At 41.4% G+C, this 23,132-nt stretch overlaps 1 protein-coding gene and 1 non-coding gene across 2 annotated transcripts in view; both read left to right on the plus strand.

Annotated features, from left to right (window-relative positions):
* The window catches only part of arhgef2a (Rho guanine nucleotide exchange factor (GEF) 2a), a 110,329-nt gene that overhangs the window by 17,636 nt on the left and 69,561 nt on the right, over positions 1–23,132 (plus strand). The window contains exons 2-5 of the mRNA XM_070985295.1: positions 17,520–17,682; positions 20,093–20,160; positions 22,443–22,506; positions 22,683–22,815. Of these exons, the coding sequence (XP_070841396.1) occupies positions 17,520–17,682; positions 20,093–20,160; positions 22,443–22,506; positions 22,683–22,815 (428 nt within the window). The remainder of the gene's footprint in view (positions 1–17,519; positions 17,683–20,092; positions 20,161–22,442; positions 22,507–22,682; positions 22,816–23,132) is intronic.
* LOC139346439 (U1 spliceosomal RNA) lies at positions 18,883–19,046 on the plus strand. The gene has a single exon (XR_011603265.1). It is a non-coding gene; the product is annotated as a U1 spliceosomal RNA (small nuclear RNA).

Consider the following 23,132-nt stretch of genomic DNA (forward strand, 5'->3'; position numbering starts at 1 on the left):
ATGACTTTTAATTCATAATATATCTTAACATATATTTTAATTACATTTCTTTTCATTTTTATCCTCTTCTACTATTTTTTTCTCACCAAAGATGATATTTTTTTACATACCCATACGAGCTGCCACCCGGTGGTATTCCTGTCGAAGGAGGTCCTGGTAAGACTCCTCGACAGTCAGGCGGGGAGGGAAGTCAGCCACGAAAACCTGTGGAAAACAAAACACGATTGTTACCATTTTCATTCAAAATCATACACATGTCACAATAAATACGCATTATCCTAAAAAATCTCCTATATTTAATCTAATTACAGTAGTCACTATACTTAAACCAATAAGAATCCAGAACAAGCAAGAGATAAAACGAAGCGTACCTTCGGCCAGCGGCTCCTCACAGCAGTGAGGAGCTTAGCGTAATCGACGGCTGCCTCGTCGATGGTCCTGCTGGCGGTCAGGTTGTTGCTGGGAGCCAGCACACAAACTGCCTCAGGGATCCGAGGAACCACAGCGTGTAGCACCTCGGTCCGCAGCTGAGAGGCAGAGGCCCCCGGGGTCGACATGACACCAAAGGAAAAGCTTCCCTCTGGCATCGCGACCAAACCATCTACAATGGCTCGTAGATGGGAGTCTCCGACAATCAGAACAAACTGCAACAACAAAGATCATTTCTTTAGCATGAAAATCTTTAATTCCTCTCAAAATTAACTACTTCCTTTCTAAACTGGACAATAATCATACCTTCTTGTCAGGAGTCTCAGGTGGGATGACCAATTTGTGGCTGTGCCCGGTGAAGGGGGAAATTGGCCATCTCTGCACCCGGTGGCGGTAACCAGTACCGCGGCCTGTTTAGAAAAAGACAAAACAGATAAAAGGTAAAAAATAATGCAGGCAATCCAACCAACAAATGTCTTGACAACAGCCATTCTTTTCTATGAGTTCAAAAAAGCACACGTAAGAAAACCAGTTTAAAAACTCTCAATATACCAAAAATAAATACATAAGATTAATTAATCATTAATTAATTTATCGATCATTTAAGGATAAAGAAGGTGGATACTCACGTGCACGAAACTCGGCACGCACATCATCCGGGCTCCAGAACGGTCTGGTTGGGGGTGACGATCCAACCAACTGATGACAGATAAAATAAACACTTTTAACCTCAGACAATGTCTCAGTATAGAAATCATGTGTATGTGTGTGAGGGTTGTGGTAGGAACATACGTTGCTGACTGGAGCTCGGGAGCAAGGGGGGTGGGTCTGCCTGGTCCTGGACCCTCTTCCTGGCGGGTTGGGCTCTCTGGACTCTCCGGCCGGGGGGGACACCCTCTGGACAGGCTAATGAAACATAAAACACCCAATAAAATTAAGTCATTGTAGTTAAATACTAACTCACCAGTTAAGAAGAAAGTGATAACAGTTCAACAGTTATTTTCATGCCAACAGTTGTCACTGTAACAGGGAAGCTTATCTACTGTGTAAATACCTCCGGGGGGGGACTGGATGGACTCAGCTCCTCCAGGTTGAGCTTCCTCCATCGCAGCTTCGCCGCCGTCGAACGCCTTCCCTTCCTCGGCATCCTGCTGGAATAAACTTGGACACAAGAAGAGAAAAAAAAACCTACTTTCCAAAAATTAATAAATTCAAAGTAAAAAAAATGTAATCTCTTGTAATGCAGATCTAGTCTAACCTAAACCTAACCTAAATCTAAATCTAAATCTAAACCTAAACCTAAACCTACCTTATCTAAACTAAAATATCTAATCTAAAGTAATCTAAGTATCTAATCTAAAGTAATCTAATCTAAGAAATCCTTTTCTAATATATGTAAAGTGTGCAAGAGGATTGAGGATAGAAGAGAGAAGCAGATTTAGTGAGGAAGAAATGTGTGATAATGTTGTGTGATGTGATGAAGCTGTTCCGGAAATCCTGAAGACGATGAAGCCAAGCGCTCAGAAAACCTTGGATCACGATCAAAGAGAAACTACAATAAAAAGATAAATTTCCTTCAGTGACTTTCAGTCAGTGTTAGCAACAAGCTAACAGCATAATAGACATTACTTTTCATGGTGTGTGTGTTAGTGTATGAGAGCACAGAGCAGTGCCTGCTGTCATTTATCAGTAAAATATTTTTTTTCCCCAGGACAGAGAATACCTATAACACTATAAACATATACTCTCAATTAAAAATAAAGCTATTAACTTACATGTGGATAGATAGATAGATAGATAGATAGATAGATAGATAGATAGATAGATAGATAGATAGATAGATAGATAGATAGATAGATTTTAACTTAGCTTAAAGTATTTGTATGAGAAAGGCACAGTTAGAGGCATTAGCTTTTAGCTCAACTTGATGTTCTTGTATAAAACGAACAGACAGTAAATGTTTAAATCCATTTTTATGTAGTTAGACAGATATATGAATAACTTTTAGCTTGGCTTAAAGTGTTTGTTTGAAAAGGCACAGTTAGAGGCATTAGCATTTAGCTCAACTTGGTATTCTAGTATAAAAACAAACAGACTGTATGAATTACGCACAGTTAAAGGCATTAGCTTTTAGCTCAGCTTATATTCTTGTACAAAAACGGACTGTCAAAGTTTAACCTATTCTTACCCAAAATCATAAAACAGTAATAACTCTAGCTTCAATAATATCATTTTTGCTAACGATGCATGCTAGCACTTATTAGCTACCACAATTGAAGAGACAAACGACACGTATTCTTACCTCTGATGAGATCAAAGGGGGCGAGTCGACGAGAGACAAGTAGTTTTATATCAAGTCCAAAAAAAGGGGTCCAATCAGATTCCTCCTGATCCGTATCCTCGATTTACTGTCAAATCAGATGACTGACATTTCCTTACGACATTGTTGTCAGGCAAAAATAATTCGCGAGCTGCGTGATCACGTGACAGCCGATATTTATTTTCAAACGAGATGACTGATATCTTGTTGTCAGGCAAAAAATAATTCGCCGGCGACATGATCACGTAAACAGATGCGCGTACACATGCGCACACACACTGTTGCTAAGGTCCACAGAAAGACACGCGCATGCCCGCGCGCGCACACACACACTCACACACACACAAATTCTAACCTGCGCACAAAGACAGACAGACAGACAGACACACACACACACACACACACACACACACAGCCGACATACACGCGTGCAGGCGCAACAGGCAACGCACATACACACAAACTGTAACGCGCACACAAAGACACGCACACGCTCACTCATGGCGACAGAGACTCTCACGGGCGTCCGGATAGTCGCGTAATTACGGCGCTCTGCTTTGGAGAAGTGGCCAACACGCTGCGCCGTAATTACGGGTCAACGTGCAGCGCCGGAATTATGCACCTCCCGTTTCCTCTCATTCTTCCCCGTTCGTATCAATAAAGACAAAATAAAAAATAACTTTGTACAAATATATATATGTACAAATATACAGTAGAATGTAGTTTGTCACCTTGTCTGTCTGTCTGTCTGTCTGTCTGTCTGACTGACTGACTGTCTGTCTGTCTGTCTGTCTGTCTGTGTTGCATTTCTCTCTCCCACTCTTTCTCTCAGTCTGTGAAGTAATTTACACAAAGAAACTGTCAAGAATTCAGTGATTAAAACTGGACAGAAACTACAGAAATGTGTTTAAACTGTTGTCGTTGAAATAGTTGATAAAACACATAGAAATCAGAGATCAGACTCCCTAAGCCATCAATTGCTCTCAGCTGTGTATCTGTAACCTGAGGTCAGAGGTTGCCATAGCCACTTGAGAGGTTGCCAGTGATGGCAGCCCCACAGCCCAAGCAGAGGCAGGCCAAAATCTCAGAGATACGTGATGTTCACCTGGAACCTGTGCAATAACAACACATATGTGCAATACTCTTGTCTTATTTCAATTCAGTGCTCCATTATGTGCAATAAGAATTTTTGAAAGTATAACTGAGTGACTGTGATTTTTGTGAGTAGTTTATATTAGTTCTGGTCTTATTGTTTTTGTTTCGTCTTTCTTTTTTAAGGTAACTATTTATTCTAGATCTTTCTTACATATTTTATATATTTGTCATCATTCTTTAACTGAGCCTTATTTCAATGTACAATGGAACATTGTTACAATGACAAAAAGTTTTCCTGATTCCTGATTTTGTCTTGATCTTAAACAAGCCCTGCTGAGAGTGCCTGAAAAAAAAAAAAACACTCAGACTATGTATTCCACTATTGGTAGTTAACTACTTAGGTCACTTACCTTAACTTCTAAGGTCAGTGTTCTGTGCTTTCTGTCTGTGGTCTGTGCTTTGCAATGAACACTGGCAGCTCAGCACTGCATCCCTAACAACAAAAAACACAGAATATGTATTCTGCTTCGCACTGAACACTTAACTACTCAGGTCGCTGACCTTAACAACTGAGATCAATATTCTGTGTGTAGTGTTCTGTGCATTTTGTCTGTGTTCTGTGCTTCGCAATGAACACTGGCAGGGTGAAGCACTGAACACTTAACTACCAACAGCTGAATACATATTCTGTGTTTTTTTGTTATCAGGGATGCAGTGCTTAGCTGCCTAGCTGCTAGTTAAGACACCTAAAAAAGGTCGCTGACCTTAACAACTGAGGTCAATATTCTAAGTGTAGTGCTTTCTGTCTGTGTTCTGTGCTTTGCAATATATTCACCTATTTGCGGTTAAGTGCCTCACATTGCTGCAATCCAGAAGTACTAAGGCTCAGAGGTTGCCACAGCAACTTGAGGTGGCCAGCGGTCGCCGCGGTGATGGGCCCTTTTGGCTCTGTGAGGGTCTGAGAAACGTCTGAATTTGGCCTCTGCGCACCCTCCGAACAAACGCTTCTCACGCCGACACCGAAAGTCCTATTGCCGAAATTTCTTCACCGTGAGAGCCACAAGGCTTTGCTTTACAAGCTGATCACTTTCTTTTACCGCTGGGCTCAAAAATGCTGATTTTAGAGCGAGTTAAAAATTGGCTGGTTTCTGTCTCTCCTGTTTTTGATTTGTATTGGACCTTATGGGCGAGGTCAGAGGCGCTCTCCTCGCTCAGAGGCTGAGAACTCAAAAACCGTGAGTCCTATCGCTTAGCCAGGCACATCGGGAGAATCAGTGCAAGCGGCACTACAACTCTGGAAATTTTCACGCGTGTAGAGCGAAATTTGTGCTTTGGAGGAGCGTGGAAATATGAAAGTTTCAGGCAATTTTCAGAGCTTCTCTCCACTCTGGCAGTTAATCCCCTCCACTCTAGCGCGAACATTCTGTGCAATACACACCCATTATAAACTCACAATTTCTCCCAAAACGCTCGCGGTCATTGAACGGCGACTGCTCAAAAACTATACGACCTATCAAAACGAGACTTAATACACCAATACACGAGACTTGTGTCTACGTTTTAAAGTTGGAACGGCATCTCTAGGTCAAAGTATGCCGAAGCAGTAGTCCTTTGAAAAAGGGGGAGATTTTGTCGCATTTTTCGGCTCATCCCATTCATTTCTTATGGGATTTTTTCATGCGTATTCTGTAGAGAAAAATAATAGCACACCGAGTCCGATCGAGCCGCACGTTTTGATATATAATTCGCCTGGGTGCTCTCAAAACTGTAGGACTAGTAGCGAATCGAAATTTGTACGGAAGAAGAAGAAGAAGAAGAAGAAGAAGAAGAAGAAGCGCACAGAAGAACAATAGTGTTCAGTGCTTCGCACTGAATCACTAATTATTATGCAAAACAATTGATATCATAAATTATTTTGAGCTAAATAAACCTGCCATTTTGTGAGTTGTATTTAAAATAGTAATTCAACCCCCTTCAAGCATTTAAGTTAAATGAACTCAAGTGTTCATCTCTCATTACTTACATTTTTTAAGGCAACCAGTTTCCCCAAAATTTTAAGTAAATTCAGTTTATCTGGTCTGAGAGTGTAGCTGTGGTGTATCAAATCAAAATGAATACTGAAATTTCCACCAAATTTATATAAAATTATCTAAAAATAAAACCAGGGATATAGCCTATTTGTCATATTTCTCTAATTTCCGACATCCTGCATGTGTTTGCATTTTTTCCTGGTTTTTCATCTTTTGTTTGTGTTAGTACAGCATGTGCCACATTGTTAGTATGATGTCAGTCAGGATGGCTAAATGGCTGTGGCTCAGGAGGTTGAGCAGTCCTCCACTCATCAGAAGGCTGGTGGTTCGATGCTGGCCACGGCAGTCTATGTGTTGAAGTATCCTTGGGTAAGATACTGAAACCCAAATTGCTCCCAATGCTGTGCCACTAGTGTGTGAGAGTATGTGAATGGATAATGCACATAATGAGCCGGTGGCTCAACCACTGAATGTATGTGTCAATGGGCGAATGCAGACTATGTTGTTGCAAAAGCGCTTTGAGTGGTTGTCAGGCTAGGGAAGCGCTATATAAAACACAGACCATTTACCATTTTAAACTACCCAGGGTGCTCTACTGCCCATTAGGAATCTGGGTTACTGGACCATTTTTGTCCTCATAGCCACTTTAAGCTGTCTTCAAAGTGGAACACCTAACACACATGGCAAATGCACACATATAGTACACATGTGAAAAAAGCAATACATTTTATTAGAAATTATTATGCAGACACACAGAATGTTGCATGTTACAATCATAGTGAGGAAGTGGATATAAAAAATTATATATATGCACTTTCAATAAGGTGACTTTCTATATACTGTATATAGAAAGTGTCTTGGGAGAGAATTCCACAAGGAGATTGCAGAAATGGAGAGAGCCCTGCACACCCAGCTCTGGTTCTGGAGGGTGGTGGCAGAACAAAGGTAGCAAAAGGGACTATGCCAATGAAAAGGGTCAGGTAGGGAGGTCAGAGAGGCCCAGGTTATGGAGACATTCATATGCCACGAGGAGGACTTTGAACTAATCCTCTGTGAAATACACACACTTTTCTGCACCTTTATTTAGTGTTCATCATATTTAAATAAAACATTTATCTTAAAGACTACTCTGAGGTTGCCAATTTTAGGTAAAGGGGACACAAAGAAGCTGTCTATTTTGTACTAGTGATTCTGTATGTTATGTGTGTTGAGAAATCCACATTGAAGACATTCAAATTCATTTGAGAAGACATTATAGTATTGTTGACAGAAAGGGGAGATACTGTATAGTATACTGTATGAGTTCTCAAGAATGTCTGAGCAAAAGCCAAGTTTTAATCACTATAAGGTTGAGTGGATTGTGGACAGAACTAGGGTGTGTTTTTATGAAGCATCTCAGAGTGGAAAATCAGCCCAAATGATGAAAAATTCCCATGCGTTTGTGAGGTGTTTGCAGATGGCCTAATCCTTTGTCAGTCTGGTGTATCATGTATGATGTGTGGTGTGTTTTTTCTATAATAGCTGTATGCTGCTTTTATATTGTTTTGTTTCAACTTTGATGGTATGGTCTGGGATTCCTTGAAGTGGTAGAAGGGGTGGAAGTGGCTCTTTTGCGGAAGGGTTGACCAGAATGTACAACCCCAACTTCAAAAAGGTTTGGACACCATGTGAAATGAAAATAAAAACAGAATTGTGTGTTTCACAAAGTGCTGAACCTCACCCCATCCTTACTTTTTGCACATTTCACAACTTTTCCATTCTTTTGTTGACTTTTCAGAGAAGTTGGTGGTGATGGTGGTGGAACTGGAAGCATGATTTGATGGTGTAGAGTGGGTCTTGTGGAGTAACAAGCAGGGCTGATCTCTGGTTTATATGTATTGATTGTTTTCAAAAGGGCTCAGACATGACTTTGGAGGAGGAAAATGGGGTGAGAGAGGCTGAGTTGGTTACTATTGCTTTGTATAAGGTTAAAATCGGAGGGTGTCTGGGGAGTGGATGGAAATGTGTTGCTGTGATGACTAACAGTTGGATGAGGTAGCAGTGAGTTCTAAGCATCTTTTTTTGTTTGTTTTTTGTTACTTTTTAAACAATTGCTGTATACATTCTGTGTTTGTCTGTATATTTAATTGCTACTGCAACAAAATAATCTCCCAAATTGGGATCAATAAAGAAGCAGTCTAAAGTCTTAAGTCATCAAAAGAAATTAAAGAATGAACTGTAAATGGTAAATAGAAAATGGACTGTATTTATATTGCAATTTTCTTGTCATGGTCTGGGGTTTTGTTCAGCCATTTTGTATTTATATTGACCCTTTTTTCCCTTTGCTTCAGCTGGCTCGGTGCGGAGAGGCGGGGCCGTTCGGCTCGGGGGCGAGGCACACGAGACGCACCTGCTGCTCATCGGCATTTAGCCGGCTTCTTATGCTCCGTTCACACTCATCCCTGTGCCAGACTATTCCTCAGTCCAGCCGTGTTCACCCGTGTCTCTCGTCCTCGAGCCTTTCTCTAGTCCATAGCCTTGTTAAGTGTGTATTGGAAGATTTTGTGCTATCCGCCAGTTTTGTTCAGGGCGTGATTTCTGTTTCAAGAGTTCGTAAGTCTTGTCTCTCCCTTTTTGGAATTTTTCTGTTTGTTTGATTACTTTGGATTTTCCATAGAAGTTATTCCTCCGGCAGTTTTGTTTTGGGCGTGTTTTCTGTTACAAGCATCTATAAGTCTTGTCTCTCCCTTTTGGAGTTTCTCTGTTTGTTTGTTGACTTTGAGTTTTTTCCCCTCGTGGTGCTTTTTAGTTGTACTTTGTTTTCTAATAAAGTCCAGGTTTGAGACTCTGCAATTTTGGTTCTGGCCTTGATTACACCTCGTAACATTTCTAGTATGACGACCACTCCAAGCACTTTCACAACACAAGACTGCATTCACCCATTCACACAATGTTGGCTAGGCCACCCGCTAATTACAAGCACTTTGGGGTTCAGTACCTTACCCAAGGATACTTGGACATTTTGACTGATGAGGCCAGAGATCAAACCACTGATTTTTAGATTATTGATCGACTGCTCTACCTGCTAAGCCTCAGCCACCCCAGAATGCTAGCAGGAATAGAACAGATTCCAGGATTGAATTAATGGAAGTGGATAAGAATTGTGTATAGAGGGTATGGAAACAAAGGATGAGGAGATCTGCTGACAGAGATGTGTTGAGCTGGGATTGAGGTCAGTCCGTGGATGAGCTCCATGATGTATGGTGTTTGCGAACAACCTTTATTTATGATACATCTGTTGTCTCAGTGAACAAGGATAACTGTTTCGGACCACTCATGCCCCCAAAGACGGGTGGCATTGACTATAGGGTACAGTTTACACTTACTACTGTTGTAGTCTTCAAATCTTATAGAGGGTACTGCATCAGTGTAAAGCTGGATGTCTTTGGGATGAGTTCTGTGGTAGTCATAAAAAAAGGAAATGCCATTTCAATATGAAAGTTATATCACAGTCTCAACTCCATTTCACAGGCATCATCCAAGACAATGTAATCATGAAGGGAATGTACAATGACAGACAGGGACAGTAAGTAGTAGATGAAGATTAACCTTGAGGAATGATGCAAATGATGAAATTGAGATGTGCCGGCAGGGAAAGAAGCTGGCACTTGGTACATCAGAGGGTCAGAGGGTAGTAGAGATGTTGGCACTAGTGATGTCAGCCTTAGCCAACCAGATGCCCAGGCCAGCAACACAATGATTGATGCATTGTTTTTCCAGTAAAATTTAGAGACAATTGAATCTAGAGATTTGAACTAGATGTGCTGTTAGGTTGTAATCACTGTGAATAGATCCTTTATTTTAATCTTGAACCAGTTAATAAATGATTCCCCAAAGCTAAATCTTTGCAATGTGCTTATGAGGAATGACCAATTTACTCCGTCAAAGGCTTGTTCTGTATCTAAGGTGACTATGATGGTTAAAGTTGGGTCTATGTTAAGTTCGAGGAGGAGGGAAATTGTTGCTGTGTTCATGTTTGCTGGTAGTCTTGAATTTTGCTTTATTTCAGTTAGTACTATAACTTCAGCTTTGTTCGAGTTTAGCAACAGAAAATTGGAAGCCATTCAGCTCTTTATGTCCTGAAAACACGCTTGTAGTCTAGTTAACTGATTGGCTTCTTCTGGTTTCTGGTTTAAATATAGCTGCGTATTAATGCCAATGAAGTCTTCCAGTCTCTGCAATAGAATACCATGGTGAATGCTGTTGAATGCAGCACTAAGATCTAATAAGACTAGTCCAGACACAAGTCCTTTGTCTGATGTAATTTTACATCTGCTTTGCTTTGCTATAGCGTGTGTGATCATTCCATTACAGAGCAACCAGTGAAAGGTCTGGGGAAAATCTTTGACACCGCTTCCATCAAAAGATCATCAACAACCTCAAAGGCTGGCTCATGAAGGTGGACAAATCAGGACTACTAGGAAGATTCAAGTCCTAGGTCTACCAACATGCCATCCTGTTGCCTCTGCTGGAATATGAGGTCCCTATGTTAACTGTCAAGGCAGTGGAGAGGAAGATCAGTAGCTACCTCCGGAGAAAGCTTGATCTTCACTGGAGCCTAAGCAGTAAAGCACAATGTGACAACAGTAACATCTTGCATCTTTCTTACAATGGTCTGAAAGAGTTAAAGTATCACAGATGAGACACTTTTGTACAGAGACTCAGGGGACCCCAAAGTGGAAGCAGCTGGCACATAAGTCAGGGTGGGCAGGAAATGGACAATCCTGATCAAAGATAACTAACTAAAAGATAACAGATACCTTATGGTGTTGCTGAAGGCCAAGGCAATGTCATCATGCATATCTATATATTCAGAATTTAAGTGAGTTTCTAAGGTATTTAGGGCCTAATACTATAACTTCAGTTTTTACCAAGTTTAGTAGTAGAAAATGTAGGTCATCCAGGTTGTTATGTGCTTAAGACTTGTTTGTAGCCTAGTTAACTGACAAGTTACCTCTGGCTTAATTGGAAACATATAACTGGGTATTATCTGCATAGCAATGAAAATGCATTTCCTGAAAATTTTGCCAAAAGGGAGCATAAGATGAACAGCATTGATCTGAGCAATGAATCATGTGGAGCTCTGTGACTAACTTCAGCATGCATAGAGGAATCATCATTTACATGTGCAACGTGGAATCTAGTAAAAAAAAAAAGACAATTAAGTGAAAAACTTCTTTAAGTGAGAATGTAAATTTTGTCATTGAAGAAGCCTGGAAAGTGTGGCATGGTGGAGCAGCAGGTAGTGTGCATGCCTCACAGCAAGAAGGTCGCCGGTTCGATCCCCGGGTCGGGTGGGGCCTTTCTGTGTGAATTTTGCATGTTTTTCCCGTGCATGCGTGGATTCTCTCCAGGCACTCTGGCTTCCTCCCACAGACTGTATGTGTACTTCATCTCCACTCAGTCCCAACCCATTGTCTCTTCCGTCTGACAAAGACACAGCCGTAGCCATGGAGACGACCTCGGAGAGTTCTGATCCAGAAACAAAGTTCACAGGAGTAGAGGGTGTTTGGGCGAGGAGATAGGGCCAGAGCGTCTTATCTGCATAACTTCCAGGAGAGTGGAGACCGACCTTGGGAAGACTGGTTATCTCAGGGAGCCAATGAAGATAACAATTGTTTGGGTTTGGCCAACACTGCAATTTTCGTCTGCCTTGAGTCTCTCTGAGTCTCCTGGTAGCTGTAATTCAAATATTTCCAAATTCGGTGGCCAATTTGATCCGAGCCGAGCTGACAACTTCTCCAAGTTGGCATCCACCCTGCGAAGGAGTTCAGAAATCGCATCCAGCCTGCGATTTTGATCAAGAATCACATCCAGTTTGCGACCGAGCTCACATGTCGCTTGAGTCTGAGTGTTGACAGCCCTGCACATTCCCTCCACAATGATGGCCAGCCTCTCGATAGCCAGAAGTGCTGCCATCATCATCCGAACTTTGCGATAAATCAGGAAGCTGCTAACTCCAAACAGCAGAAAGAATCCAAATATGTAGATATCTTCAACATCCTCAACGGAAAGGATCGACAGGCACACGATCCTCCACTGCTCCCAGGAGTCCATCGTGTATCCGGCTGCAAACGTTCTGTCAGGGCAGGAGGGCTCACCTTGACCCAGTCTCTTTGTCGAGAAAATTTGGTCGATTGCGTTGAGAAACCAGCTGATCAAATCCATGATTTTAGGATTTGGAGAGAATGCAGAGAGAGGCTCCAATAGATCAGACAGAGACAGCACAAGACAAAGTGAAGCAGCAGGCCAGATAAGGGCAGGGAGGGAGCAAGAGAAAAAGCGTCCACCTTCATTGAGAGCCAGAAGAAGAAACGTGCTATAGGAATACACGGCTCAGTTGAGTTATAATTCTCTGCAAGTCTGGCAGCAGCACTATCAACAAGATGATCAATATGCGAGAGTTTAAAGTTAGCATAGAAGTCCTCTGTTCTATTGAGACATGGCATTGAATTAGATGCAAATGGAATCAGTTAAATTTAGCTAAAGAACTATCAGGGAGACGAAGTGTAGGAATTTTTGCTTTATTGCATATTGACCAGTAACAGGAGTTCAAAAGTCAATCAGTTGGTCAGATAAGACAATTTTGTGGTTCAAGCAGTCACTTAGTTGAAGTAAAAAGAAAAGCCAATCAAATTGAAAAATCAGATAAACTGTTGTTTTTTTTTTTTCCTGTTTGAAGGACTAAACCTGATAAATATCAGCCAATTCTGTTACAGTTTGTGGCCAAGCAAAAAGCAAGGGGTGAACCCAATGATGTGGACTTTACAAAAAGGCTGAGAGGAAACAGTCCAAATGATTTATTTAACAGAAATAAAGGCAAACAAAATCCAACTATAATAAAAACTGCTTACGAAACTAAACTAAAACTACTTAAAAATTACTTACTAGAATCACAAGGAACAAGGAAAGCTATAAGGGATGATGCCACAAAGACAAAGGGAAACAGACTGACTTTAATAGACAGGGAATGAGACTTATCAGACACACAGGTGAACATGTGCGTTGGGGAACGTGATATATATATATCACGTTCCTCAACGCACATGAAAATATATATATATATATGTGTGTATGTGTTTTAAATTAGCCTATTGTTACATGTTCTTCATGACACAGCAAGGTTACAATGAAAAAAATAAATATTATAATCTGATCTGAAAAACATCCCCACAGCATGATGCTGCTGCCACCACCATGCTTCACTGTAGGGATGGTATTAGCTAGGTGATGAGAGGTGCCTGATATCCTCCAGATGTGATGCCTGGTATTCAGGCAAGAGTTCAATCTTGGTTTCATCAGACCAGAGAATCTTGTTTCTCATGGTCTGAGAGTCTTTTCTCCAGCAATTTAGGCATTTTTGAGCTTATATAAAGGATGTCACAAGAAAGACATTTTATCATTTAAAAAACACTGCCAAAGTACACCAGTTTCTCTCTCAAGCCAATGCAGAGACACTTATTCATGCTTTTATTACCTGCAGGATTGATTACTGCAATGCTCTTCTCTCTGGTCTCCCTAAAAAGAATCTTTTTCAAATACAATTACTTCAAAACTCAGCCGCTCGAATGCAGACAAAGACCAGAAAGAGCTCAAATCACACCAATTTTAAAGTCTCTGCATTGGCTAACTGTGCGTTTTAGAATTGATTTTAAAATTCTTTTATTGGTTTATAAAGCTCTGAATGGTCTTGCTCCTTCTTCTTTATCTAACTTGCTTTTATCATATGAGCCCAGCAGAGACCTCAGGTCTTCTGAAAGTGGCCTTTTACCAGTATCCAAAGTTAGAGTCAAAACATGTGGTGAGGCATCTTTTTATTACAATTCAATTCAATTCAATTCAATTTTATTTGTATAGCGCCAAATCACAACAGAAGTTGTCTCAGGACACTTTCCATATAGAGCTGGTACAGACCTAGCTCTTTTATCTACAGAGAACCAACAATTCCCCCATGAGCAAGCACTTGGCGACAGTGGCGAGGAAAAACTTCCTTTTACAGGCAGAAACCTCGGGCAGAACCAGACTCTGGGTGGGCGGCCATCTGCCTCGACCGGTTGGGTGAGAGAGGGAGAGCAAGAGAGGGAGAGTGAGACAGACAGACAGACAGACAGACAGACAGACAGACAGACAGACAGACAGAAATGCAGTAAGAGAGAGAGAGAGAGAGAGACAGAGAGACAGACATGCAATCACAGTAACAGTGACAGTGGATGTAATAATAGCAGTAGCAGTTGCAGTGGATGTCAGGCAGGGCCAAGGCAGGAGACGCAGCTGCAATCCACAATCCAGATTCAGCCACTGTGTAACCTGCAAGACGACCAAGCACAAAGACTCCGGGGAAGGAGCTAAGTTAGTAACACGCTGTGGTAGGACATGAAAGCGTGCAGATGGAGAGGGACAGAAGGACAGAGGAGCTAGGTGTATCTTTGGAGGTCCCCCGACAGTCTAATCCTATAGCAACATTACTAGGGGCTGGTCCAGGACAAGCCTGAGCCAGCCCTAACTATAAGCTTTATCAAAAAGACAAGTTTTAAGCCTACTCTTAAATGTAGAGACAGTGTCTGCCTCCCGGACAAAGACTGGAAGATGGTTCCACAGGAGAGGAGCTTGATAGCTAAATGCTCTGACTCCTGTTCTGCTTTTTGAGACTTTAGGAACCGTAAGTAGACCTGCATTCTGGGAACGCAGTTCTCTATTCTAAACTTTACAGGGAGCCAGTGCAGAGTGGCTAGTATTGGAGAAATATGATCTCTCTTCCTGGTTTTTGTCAGAACACGTGCTGCAGCCTTCTGGAGCAACTGGAGAATATTCAGCAACGAATTTGGGCAGCCTGATAGTAAGGAATTGCAATAATCCAGCCTGGAAGTTACGAATGCATGGACTAGTTTTTCTGCATCATTTTGAGACAAAATATGCCTGATTTTTACAATATTACACAGGTGAAAAAAGGCAGTCCTTGAAATTTGTTTTACATGGGAGTGAAAGGACATGTCCTGGTCAAAGATGACTCCCAGATACTTTACAGTGGTGCTGGAGGCCAGCGCAATGCCATCCATAACTGCTATGTCACCAGAAAGTGACTTTCTAAGATGTTTAGGGCCTACTACTATAACTTCAGTTTTGTCTGAATTTAGCATCAGAAAATTGCAGGTCATCCAGGTCTTTATGTCATGAAGACATGCTTGTAGTCTAGTTAACTGACTGGTTTCTTCCGGTTTCATTGATAAATATAGCTGGGTATCATCTGCATAGCAATGAAAATTTATTGAGTGCTTCCTGATAATCTTACCTAAAGGAAGCATATATAAGGTGAATAGAATTGGTCCAAGCACAGAACCCTGCGGAACTCCGTAGCTGACTTGACCATAGTGAGCACAGAGGAGTCGTCATTAACGCGTACAAGCGATCTGACAAGTAGGATTTAAACTAGCTTAGCAGTTCCCTTAATGCCAATGAAATGTTCCAGTGTCTGCAATAGGATGCCATGGTCATTGGTGTCAAATGCAGCACTAAGATCCAATAAGACTAGTACAGAGACAAATCCTTTATCAGATGCAATCAGAAGGTCATTTGTAACTTTAACCAGTGCTGTCTCTGTGACCCCCCTCCCCCATTTATGTAATAGCCTGCCTGAAAATCTGAGGGCAACATATAATATTGATACTTTTAAAAGCAAATTTAAGACCCACCTTTTAGTCTGGCTTTTCACTAAATTTTAATTAATCAATTCTAGGTATTTTATTTCATTTTATTTATTTTATTTCATATCTATCTGTCTGTCTAGATACTAATGTGTCCTATTTGACATGCTTAAGCTTTATTGTATACCCAGGGTATATAAGAGGCCATTTCATGTCATTGAGCACCCACCTGCCACCTGCAGAAGTTCTCTGGTGACTCTGCCATTGTCAGCCTCATTACAGATGGGGATGACAGGTCATACAGAGGACTCATTCAGGATTTTGTGGACTGGTGTCAGCAGAACCACCTTCTGATTAATGCGGATAAAACCAAGGAGCTGGTTGTGGACTTCTGTCGGCGCCCGCACTCTTCCCCATCACCAGTGAACATCCAGGGAAGGGACATTGAGATGGTGACATCTTATAAGTACCTGGGTGTTCATCTGAACAACAAAATGGACTGGACTCATAACACCACTGCACTTTACAAAAACGGACAGAGCAGACTCTATCTGCTCAGGAGGCTGAGGTCTTTTGGGGTGCATGGGCACTCCTGAAGACCTTCTATGACTCTGTTGTGGCCTCTGCCTTGTTCTATGGTGTAGTCTGCTGGGGGAGCAGCATCACAACAGCTGGCAGGAAGAGGCTGGACAAACTCATCAGGAAGGCCAGCTCTGTCTTGGGATGCCCTCTGGAACAGGTGGAGGAGGTGGGGAAGAGGAGGATGACAGCCAAGCTGTCCTCCATGACAGACAATGACTCCCACCCCCTCCAACACACACTCACTGCACTGAGGAGCTCCATCAGTGACAGGATGCTACATCCAAAGTGTGTGAAGGAGTGGTATCGCAGTTAATTCCCTCCTGCAGCTGTCAGACTGTATAACAGAAACTGCTCCAAGTAATCGGTACAATAATTTGTGCAATACTACCGGTACATAACAGCCTGTAAATACTATTTACAATTTTTTTAGGATGATGTTTTTCTTTCTATCCCAGCCATTTGTATATACTTGTTGTGTTTAACTTGCATGCACTTGTTGCATCCACTTTATTGGTGCTGCTGTGAAATTGGAATTTCCCCTCACGGGACGAATAAAGGAATATTGAATTGAATTGAATATTGAATTGAATTGACACCTCCCCCTACTGTGCCGCAACGCCCATCCTGGTGTACTTCTGTGTGCCTTGGTTTACCAAAATACCAAGTGCGCTGCGCACCCGCCTGCGCTGCATGAAAATACCACTGTGCGGGGTGCCCACCGTGCGCCCCGTCAGCGGTGGGGACAAAAATAGAGCCCCTAGTGTTTGTACTGTTTACCCCCTCTTATTTCTTGATGGTCATGTTTGTTCTCTCTCTGCGCATGGCACTCTGTTTTCCTTCTGCTGCCGATCTACCTGTTCTACACACTCTGCAGTCTTTCTGTATCATTTAGGTAACAATGTTAACATTCATTTAACACTGACACTACGGTAAGACCTAAGCTCTATTCAGTATTTTTCTTGTGTTTACCTGGACCCTGATTATTACAGTATTTGCCTGAGCCTTAGGCACAGCTCAGCACTCTCTACCTGCACCACCTTAAACTCTGGCGTAGGTCTCTAAACCCCATCTCACCAACTTCTTAATAAACAACATTTAAACTTTTGCAAGTCTCTTGTCCGAGTTCGGTTTTTTGGTCCAAAATTAACATAACCTCAGAAATTGTAGCCTAACTGCCTAACCCTTAACTGCTAACCAGAGAAGTAGGTAATTGAGGAGCAGCATGATTTGTGGGGTGTTAGTCCAGAGAAGAATTGAAAGTGAATCATTGGGCAGGTTATTCAAAGGTCAAACGTCAGTGTGCAGGTGCCATGCTCAAATTCAGCTTTCCCCTTTCAGACTGCAACACCATCTGATGCGAACATTTCTCTGTTTCTTTTGCAGAATAAAGAGCGAGAGCGCATGAGGGAGCGTGAAAAGGCGGCAAGGGAGAGGGAGGCACGATACAGCAACGGTCACCTCTTCACCTCATTGACAGTGTCAGGAACCACACTCTGTTCAGCATGCAGCAAGAGTATTACTGCCAAAGAGGCACTCAGTTGCCCTAGTAAGTAAAACATTTACTGCCATTCTGCATCTTGAAACAATCACTTATTATCATTGTTTAGTACATTATGATTCGTATCTTGTGTATTGTTTTGTTTTGTGTTTGTCTTTCTGTGTGGACCCCAGGAAGACTAGCTAGTCCCACCTTGGTGACAGCTAATGGGGATCCTTTTAAACGATAAACAATAGTACTACCCCCCAGGTCTTGCACAGGTTGGTCAGGAGGGAAATGATAAACTGCACTCCTGTTAGAAATTAAGTACTACGATACACCCCAGCAAGTAGTGGAATTTGCTCTCTGAGGACATTGAGGAAACCAACTATTTTTACCCACTTGGACTAGTAGTCAACCACCACAAGGAGGTAAGAATTGGCCTTTTTGCTTCTGGGAAAATGGCCTTCAAGGTCAATTCCCAGCATCTCCCTTGGTGACATGACTTTTGTGCTCTGCAGTAGCCCTGATGGCTTGGTGTTGTCTGCCTTGTACTACTGAAGTTGCACAGGACTTGGTGTGCTCCCACACATGTTGCAGACATTAGGCCACCAGGTAACTTCCATAATGTGCAGCAGAGTCTTCATCTGGCCAAGATGGTAAATAGTATGTATATATTTTATTATTTATTTATTATATGTACTTTTCTAGTTTGACAACAACTCAAAGCACTTTTATAACACAAGTCTACAATCACCCTTTGACACACATTCCTATGATGGCTAGGCCACCTGCTGATTACAAGCTTTTAAACATTTGCACACTCCCAGACCCTGATGGCACAGCATTGGGGGCAATTTGGGGTTCAGTATCCTCCCTAAGGATACTTCGGCATGTAGACTGCTGTGGCCACCGGCCCTCTGATAAGGGGACGACTTTCTGGTAAGTGGATCACTGCTTTACCTCCTGAACCACAGCTGCCCCAAGATGATCCCCCAAGGGACTTTCATAAAAGTATGGATGCATCTCAGGAAAAAGACACTAAGATTAAGAACAACCCTCACTCATTCCTTTGGTCTCCAAAAGGGGACTCTTCAGTACAACACCCCTTGGTGGATGTCAAGGCCAATGAGGTTGTGGGGAGCCAGGGACTGCAAACTACTCTGCCTGAGGTTAAAATCCTTGTGGTTCTTCTCATACATGGGCTATTTCTGCCAAAGTGGTTGGGCAAATCAGAGTCTGGATCAGTCAGAACTTGTGGATTCTCCAATACTTACCTGGCATGGGGATACCATGATCAACAAGGTGGTTCACCTATGGCGAGGCACATCTATTGCACTAAGGGATATGCTGACCTGTGCGAATTCCCCACATGCGGGAATCTCAACTACATAATTTTTGGTAGTGGGGAACTGTGTACGTGCTCTCCCCTGGCACAGTGGAACAAGTGGTAACACTGTTACCTCACAGCTAGAAAGTCTGGTTCGAATCCCACTGTGGGCGCTGTGGTGTGTCCTCCACCATGCCTTCAGTGCCTGCTGCTTGAGGAAAAGGGCCTTTCTGTGTGGAGTTTGCATGTTCTCCCCATGCTCACCTGGGGTATCCTCCTTAAAAATACCCCCACTAAAAACATGCAAGAAGATCACCACCTGACCAATGGTGACAAAGAGGACATCGCCATCGGCTGGCAGCCCACCATTCCTGGGCTGCCGGAAGACTTACCAGGATGGGTGAAATGCAGAGAAAATAACTGCACAAAGCATGGCGTGTGTGCAGTCTCCCACTAAAAACATGCAAGAGGATCACCACCTGACCAATGGTGACAAACAGGAACTGGGTCCCTGGGTGCCAGACGGATGGCAGCCTTGTCTGCCGTGGAGGAAGGACGACCAGGATGAGATAAATGTGGAGGACAAGTTTCACCAATTGCATGGCGTGTGTGTTTATGTGCATGTAACATTGTGACAAATAAAGGGGATTGTCCCTCCGATTCTTCTTCTAATCTTCAACCTCAATACCACTATGTGGCAAAGAAACTCCTGCTTAGAGAAGTGAGACTTTTTCTTGTTGAGGCTGAGGTTGGCTGCCTGTAGCTTCTGAAAGACAGCTGCCCAGTCCCAAAGATGCTGTTCACAGGAGTGAGAATACACGATCTGTATAGACAAAACTTATTTTCTCCCTCAACTCCGCCAAGATTTTCTCCTTTAGATGAAGATTTTTTAGCTTATGTGATGGCTCTACAGTTTTCATATACAGTGGCAGATGAGTAGAGTTGCAAAAAAGAAAAACAAAGAGTACTCAAGTAGTAGTAAAAGTTCGGTCATGTCTTCAGTATGAAGTATGAAGCTCTCTGCTGAAAAAACTACTTTCTCAGACAAATCAAAGCCATTACACACACGTACACAAACATATACATACTTACAAACCACACACACACACACACATTTGATTTTATGTTTTATGTCTTTATTTTTTCCAGCATGCAATGTCACGATCCACAACCGCTGTCGAGACACTTTGCCAAACTGTGCCAAAATGAAACAGAGGGTAAGAAACAGGCTACACCACAAATCATTGCAATTATTGAAAGATGTTATTAATATATGTAGGCTTTTTTTCTCTATCATTATTTATGATAAGTATTATTTCCACACACATTTAGAGAGAATGTTGTTTCAAAACAATCTAAACAGTGAATTAAAGTAACACTTCAATGTAATGAGGAACTATAAGGTACTGACAGTATTCAACAGTCAACTCTTTTTTTTTTCCCTTTTTTTTTTCCACACTGTTCAGTTTTGGGCTGACTGAAACAAAGATTGAATATCATGATCCTCAATCACAAATGGTGGTAATGAAATAAAATTTAGCAAAACACAATAGCTGGCACACCATATTGGATGTGCAATTTTCAAATAAATAGCCATGCACACACAAACCAAAATTGTGGTGGAAAAACAAAAAAGATTATTGTGGGATTGCATTTTCAAAAAATAAGAGCATCAAAAATGTCATGAATATATATATAAAACACAGAAGTCTTAAAGATGGAACATTGTCCCACTGTGCAGAGGCATTTGGGAGCAACTCTGGTGTCATAAGTCCATCAGTTTATCTTTTCTGCTAAAACTAGCGATGTAGCTGTAAAATCCATCTGATTTGAATTTGCCCATGGTCAAAGATATCAATTGATGGGTGGCAGTTTTAACTTGATCCCACCTGTACATCTGAAGTACTTTATGAGAAGTACTTAATGACTCTTGAGGAACTTCAATTTGACAGCTCCAATTTCTGTGGCAATTACATAATTTCCAACCATTTAGACTTCAGTATATTTATTGGTGGTGATTTCATTGCTGTTTGGGTCCCTTATTGGACAGATTTCACACAAATGTTTGTTTAACCTTGAAATGTCTCCACACTGAACAACTTAATGAAGTTTTTTTTTTTTTTTTTTTAAATCTGGCCAATGAACACCATCTGTCATATGGGGAATATTCTTTATTTCCTAATCTGTTCATGATAGTTACACCAGAATTGATTTTTTGGCAGACTCTAAACTTGTGTCCAGTGTGCTTTATTCAAAATATTAGAACTGGTAACAGACTTCCCTCTTCTTCACCACCATTATTGCTGGAAATGTAACCCCCCATTGCTCTCAGCCAAATGTTTTCATACATATAGAATTTAAGAAAGTCTGACATATCAGGCAATGTGGCAGATATTCTTCATACTAGACAATATTACATTTTGAGAATTGATGCAATGAGACTGATTCAAAGGCCATTCTGAAACATGTGTCTGAGTGCATGAGAATAGTTCCCAGCTTACAGGAAGGAGTCTGGATCTCTGGATGTTCTCAACTCTATTTTGAAGCTGAAGTATGAGTAAAACCATATTCTCAATGAACAGATTGGAAATGTTATTCATAAAATAGGAGATAGAGTTGATAGATTTTTGGTGTGACTATTACACAAGCCAATGGGGCTATTCATAAAATTTCTTTAAATTTTAAAATAAATTTTAAATTTCTAATCACTCGTAAACCTCAAAACCTAAAATCTAAACCTAAATCTTTAGACATTATTTACCTTATTGATACAGGAGATATGCTGTCTGTCAGTCAAAGCTCATTTAGAAATAATAACACAGCTAATGCTTTTAATTCTTAATTTGTCAATTAACAATGGACTTTTTCCCGAACCAATCTGACACAACACATAACTGACTCCTATTGAAAATGACAGGAAGATAAATGTACCAAATTCTGCTGTCATCTTTCTTGGTAAACAGCAAGCATAAGTCTACATCAAGGGCAAATACTACATATGTTTGCCATTCTTGAATGCTTTGGCTTAGGTAAAATGTTCATAGCCCTGCTCAAAATGCTTTATGCATGTCCTATATCTTCCTATATGAGAAATCCTAGGACTAGGCAGGGTCGTTGCCTCTCTCAGCCCTTTGTTGCCCTATACGCTGATGCTGTGATACTGACAATCTTAGATGACCAGTCTTCCCTCCCTCCCTAAATTTCCCAGAGAGCTAACAGGTGAACAAGGGCAAATCTTTACACTGTTACATGAAAATCCCCATAATACATCTGAGAAGATACAGGCCAGAATGTTAAGGACAATGTGTTGTATCAAGGTGGAGGCTTCTGTGTTGCTGTGTTTCTTATTTGTGTATTTGTGTTAACATATTCTGAAAGTTGTAAATAATTTAAATATTTTAAATTATTTAATTTTTAAAAAAGTGATCTTTAAGTATTTTTAAAAAGTACAATCCTATTGCACATGCTACAAGCTAATTTGTGTCCTTTTTTAACACAGCAGCAGAAGATGACCCTAATGCGGAATAACTCAGCCTTGCAGAATGTCACGCTGCGCACAAAAAGTGAGAATTTTTGTGACACACATGCAGTTTTTTTAATATATTCTCCTAGCTCTTCTTTTGTCAATCATATATTTTCAGTTCTTCTTCCTTCTTTGCTGGTTATTCACCTCTTTCTCAAAATGTTTTTCTATTATTCTACTCTTCCTCCTCCTCTGCTACATTTTTTTATTCCATAGCTCCAGGAATGCGTGAGCGTCCAAGTTCAGCCATCTACCCCTCTGACAGCTTCCGACAGTCCCTGCTAGGATCCCGTCGTGGTCGATCCAGCCTATCCCTGTCCAAGAGTGTCTCCACCAACAACATTGCAGGGTGAGCCTCATTGTCACTGATCAGCAGTTATAACAAAATGTAAGGCACAGTTGTTAACCATAACTAAGGCACATGTCTCTTAGAAGCCCTACCCAGGGGCTAGATATGGTCTAACCTAGCCATTCTGTATTCTGTCTATTAAACAAGGGCAATAATTGTGTATCCCAGCACGCCTGTTTTCATTGGTCACATACTGTAGTTTTGATTTTAACCACATTTTCACAATGCAAGTTACAGTGTATGCATAAAGTACTTTAGAGGAGTGGTTCACCTTCACATACTTTTTACTTTTACTTTTTACTTTTACTGCACTGCCA

This window comes from Chaetodon trifascialis, chromosome 17 (assembly GCF_039877785.1).
Source record: "Chaetodon trifascialis isolate fChaTrf1 chromosome 17, fChaTrf1.hap1, whole genome shotgun sequence".
Taxonomy (NCBI): Eukaryota; Metazoa; Chordata; class Actinopteri; order Chaetodontiformes; family Chaetodontidae; genus Chaetodon; species Chaetodon trifascialis.